Raw genomic sequence first — 5,077 nt, 5'->3', positions numbered from 1 at the left:
CCTGTCCTCGTTCAAGATTTGTTTATTTAATAAAATGAAATTGAATTAAATAATAAAATTATCTTATTATTGCTGGTTTTCTATATTCAATCCTAATCCAAATCAGTCCATCAACTGTCAAATTTCAATATTATGTTTTTGGTCAAAATATCGAGTGTTTTTAGACTTTTTAGATTTTCATATCTAGATAATATAGGCACATTTTTATAACTCAAAGGTGACTGACATAGTGATCTATCAACGCACAGCCCAAACCACTGGCTGAAATTTGGCATGCAGGTAGATGTTATGACGTAGGCATCCGCTAAGAAAGGATTTTACAAAACTCCACCCCTAAGGGTGTAAAACGGGATCCACGCGTACGAAGTCGCGGGCGGCCGCTAGTGTGGTAATATGGACATTAATTTTCTACATTTTTGAAGCACAAATAACGTACTATTACACCTTTCTTGGTATCTATTAAATTATTAAAGTTATTAATGAACTCTTATTTCGAACACGATTCCTAGCCTACCCTCATTATAAAACCCAAAAACTCACACCTATAATAAATTCCATGAAATCTCCACGCTATTTTGATCTCTATTTTTATGATATAAGGATTATTTCAGCGTGAAGACTTAGTTGTCAGTTGCATATGAAAGATTACACTTTCGATTTTGAACTTTGTTACAAGTAATTAAGGTTTAAAATGCAATATCTTAGTAGACTGTAATAAAACAACGAGTCCAAACGAATTACAAGCCTGAGCCGTTTTTGGGAATGTTTTTGGACGATTACATATTATTTTATGTAATTTTTATCGGAGTAGAGCTTAGAAGCGGTAGAAGTGGACGAAAAAATGGTAGATTTTTGATAAATTTACAAAAAACCGGCCAAATGAGAGTATCGGAGAGTTTGCCTGGTACTACTTACTTTTAGAGACTAGCTTTTGCCCGCGGCTTCACCCGCGTGAAATTTAGTGCCACAGATTGGCATAAATTATAGCCTATATGTTAATCTGGGTTACAAATAATAATACTGTAAAGTTTCAACCAAATCCGTTCAGTAGTTTTTGCGTGAAAGAGTAACAAACATCCACACAAAATTTCGCCTTTATAATATTAGTAGGATGATAATAAATGTGCATGGAAGGAAGTTGCCAGCAGAAGCGACAGCTCAACTAAATCACTATAGGTCTAGCTAAGTCAGCATGGGAGGGATGACTGACACTGACATGATGACATGACAGAGCATACAAGTCTGAAGCACATCTAAAGTCTGGCTGACGTTTGACGTCACAAAAACCATCCCGTGCAGCTCCCATAAAAAATTTCACTTCGCGCATTGCCAAGGCCAGAGCTACCTTCGCACAACTTCGCCCCATATGGCAGTCACGGAAATTGACCCGAAGGGTCAAGATCAAAATATTCGGGTCCAACGTTAAATCAGTTCTGCTCTATGGGTGTGAAACGTGGAAGGTCACCAAGGTTATCTCGCACCGNAACGCTCTTAAAGTGTTTTTAATCAACAATAAGTAAAATTATTGACATTCTTATTTTACATGTCAATATTTTGGTAAATCATGTTGAAGCACTTGTAAAACTGATAGACCAAATCATGTCTTTATAGTTTGCTCTGTAATATGTTTTCACACATGTTTATGTAAATAAATATTTTTATCTTATCTTTCAAATTAAATCTTTCAGGACATGTCTCGCGCGCACCGTTCTCTGTCCTACCTGTGCGCACAGTACTGCGCTGTGGAAACGCCCGCCGACCCTGCGACGGAGGCCAAAGAGTGCCAGAGGCAGAGCAAGAAGCAAGAAGAAGTGCTGAAGAAGTGAGTTTATTATTTTTAAACATTTGCGTTGCATAAAATAAAAGTACCTTAATGAAAAAAGGGCTACTTAAAGTCGATAATTATTTAAAAGATAAAATTGTTTGGGATGCTTAATTGCCTAGCACGCATAAATATTTGTTACTTTGTATATTTTAAAGTCTGTAAACATTTGAAAAAGAGGCTGACAATAGTGACCGAGTTTCTTGCGCTGCTTCTTCTCAGCACTGGCCCATTTATTGTCCCGAAGCAGTAGTAGGGTTAGCACTGGGACGTGTAAAAGTGCTTTTTAAAAGCCTACTTGAATAAATAAATTAGTTTTATAAGTTTTTATACGGATTACTCGACGCCCTAGTCAGCCTAGTCCAGTGACCGGTCGACTGAATCGTAAGACAAAACAGGTAAATCTGTATTTGGTCAGTTTTTGTGGTTGATACGCAAAATGTCGCCATTTTTGAACGAAATGATTATAATACCATCCAAGTAAAAAAGCGACGATAGCCGACAGGTAAAGATTGCCGACTCGTGATCCATTTGAGGAAAAAAAGTCTTAAGTCACTAAGGGACATATAGCTCGCGACTTTTGGAGTGGCGACCACAGGCTGGAAGACGTAGCGTGGGCAGGCCTCCTACTAGGTGGACCGACGATCTGGTGAAGGTCGCGGGAAGAGCCTGGATGCGGGCAGCGCAGGACCGTGCATTGTGGAAAACCTTGGGGTGGCCTTTGTCCAGCAGTGGATGTCTTTTGGCTGAAACGTAACGTAACGTTATGATATTAATGATTGAAATAACACCCTATGGGCTGGTTTTTCAATCGTCAGATATCTTTTAACTGAAGAATAACCTTGTCATTTTGACATATTTCCCATTTGACTTATTCTTCAGTAAAAAATCAGCCCTATTAAAATAATGTTGTATTTGCAGATTCCGAATGCACGAATGTAACTTGCTGCTAGCGACATCTGCCTTAGAGGAGGGCATAGATCTGCCCCGGTGCAACTTGGTGCTACGCTGGGACGTGCCGCAATCGTAAGTGCATATAATTTAACAACATTCACTTACTCTAATGGCCGCCCGTTATTAAACGATTTTGTTTTTTTATTTTACGTGTATGTACATCGAATAAAACATTGTAGAAGAACGGCAGTGGTACAAAATGGACGTACTAAGGAGGTAAGAGGTCGAGCAGAAGAAAGCTTCACTAAAAAGCTCCTTTTATTTATTTATTACATATTTTTACCCACTACATCTTTGATAAATAGTGTCTCACTCTCAAATCACTTTTCTAGGTCAGAAAGCCCTGGGACAATAGCTGGGCACGCCCATGGTCTTAAGGTCTTCATCATCATCATTTCAGCCCTACGACGTCCACTGCTGAACATAGGCCTCCCCCAATGCTTTCCATGTTACCCGGTTGGTAGCGGCCTGCGTCCAGCGCTTCCCTGCTACCTTTACGATGTCGTCGGTCCACCTTAAGGTCTTATTAAGCTAAGCGTCCACATGTCGGTATCGTACGCATCGGACGTATCGCACGCAACGGATCGTTGTATTATTTATATGGAAACTCATATAAGTGCGTCCACCTGTCCGCATCGTACGCATCGCACATCCGATACGATGTGTTTCGTACGATGCGTCCGTTGCGTACGATACCCACAAGTGGACGCTTAGCTTTACAAGATATTTTTATTTTTTTTCCATTTGCAATGTATGTTTGGGTTAAACAAACCTTAAAAGCTTCCTGACAACCGATTGAGCTGAAATTTTGCATACACATGTAATTTAGATAAATAATAATAAATATCCTTGGACATTTTACACTGCGCTTCTAGTCCCAAACTAAGCAGAGCTTGTACCAAGGGTACTAGACAACGGATATAAACATACTCAAATACTTTTTTTTGTAAATACATACATATTATACATAGAAAACACCCAGTCCAATACAAACAAATTTTAATATGTAATGCACACACATGTTTGCACTGTGCGGGAATTGACCCGCAACCTCCGGAATAGTAGTCCGTTTCGAACCACTACACCAAACGGCCAACATAGATGACTATGAAACATGTCTTGTAGCTGATGATGGTGCCGCAATCTGTAGGTACATAATAAAAGCTTGTTTTTAAAAATGTTTCTGTCAAGTAAAATGTTTCTATTTTATTCCATCAGGTACCGATCCTACGGTCTATGCCGCGGGCGTGCTAGGGCTACTCGCTCCGCTTGCGGCGTGCTGTGCTGTGGTGAGGGCAACGCTACCGACGAGCTGATACACAACCTGGCCACTTATAGGGAGATTGATCAGGTAATATATGCTAATATTTGGGTAAAGTCCGGTCGCCGAGCAGATAGAATTTCGTCCAATGACCCCAAGCTACCCATCCTTATCGCTCGCGCGTAATTATGTTGCTGTTGCGACTGTGCGACGGGCGCCCGCAGTGAGGGTGCGAGCGCGACAGTAATATAATTACGCGCGAGCGATAAGGATGGGTAGCTTGGGGTCATTGCTCAAAATTCTACGTGCTCACAGACCGGGCTTTAGCCTGGCTGACGGCGAAGCGACCAAGAAGAAAATAATATGAGCTAAAACACAACCTGGCCACTACAGAACTGTCCCACCCGTGACATTGACAGGCGCTACCGTCAACACCGGATCGCTGGTTCCGATTTTTGCCATGTTGAACGATAATGGCGCCCCCTGTCAATGAGTTTGGCGGGACAGTTCAGTGTAAGTCATCTATACTTCTAGCGCTCGACAGCTCCGCCTGGTGAAATAAGTAAGTACCATTTTTAATAGTCCATGAAAAAGCATTTTGACTTTGACTTTGCACGGAGTCTTCCGACGGCCCTTGGTGACGTATAAGTGCCCTGGAAAGGGCCTATGTACAGAATAAACTAATTAAATTTGACGCGATTAGAGATTCCAAAATCTCTTGCTATGCGACTACCCCGTCGTCTCCAGTGACCCTATCAGTAGGCATAGGATGCGCGCCGCGATAAGTGTTTATCACGCCATTTTATCGATTCTACGCGACAAGCCCATACATTTATCGTCTAAAATCATCGATAAGATTTTATCACGCCCCGCATCGTACCTGGTTGGTACCGATCCTACGGCCTATGCCGCGGGCGGGCGAGGGCTACTCGCTCCGCTTGCGGCGTGCTGTGCTGTGGTGAGGGCAACGCTACCGACGAGCTGATACACAACCTGGCCACTTACAGGGAGATTGATCAGGTAATATACATAATATGTGG

General features: G+C 41.6%; 1 protein-coding gene across 1 annotated transcript; it reads left to right on the top strand.

Moving 5' to 3' along the window:
- The first annotated feature begins 1,691 nt into the window (after nt 1-1,691).
- LOC114352758 (endoribonuclease Dcr-1-like) lies at nt 1,692-4,241 on the top strand. The gene is made up of 3 exons (XM_028304466.1): nt 1,692-1,822; nt 2,744-2,848; nt 3,995-4,241. Exons 1-3 carry the CDS (start codon nt 1,692-1,694, stop codon nt 4,221-4,223), a joined length of 465 nt encoding a protein of 154 aa, XP_028160267.1. The 3' UTR covers nt 4,224-4,241.
- The last annotated feature ends 836 nt before the right edge of the window (nt 4,242-5,077 follow it).

The sequence above is a fragment of the Ostrinia furnacalis genome, unplaced genomic scaffold (assembly GCF_004193835.3).
Source record: "Ostrinia furnacalis isolate ACB-3 unplaced genomic scaffold, ASM419383v2 OfSCF1435, whole genome shotgun sequence".
NCBI classification, from domain to species: domain Eukaryota; kingdom Metazoa; phylum Arthropoda; class Insecta; order Lepidoptera; family Crambidae; genus Ostrinia; species Ostrinia furnacalis.
Note: the sequence above shows the minus strand (reverse complement) of the source record. Positions and strands in the feature narration are given on the sequence as shown.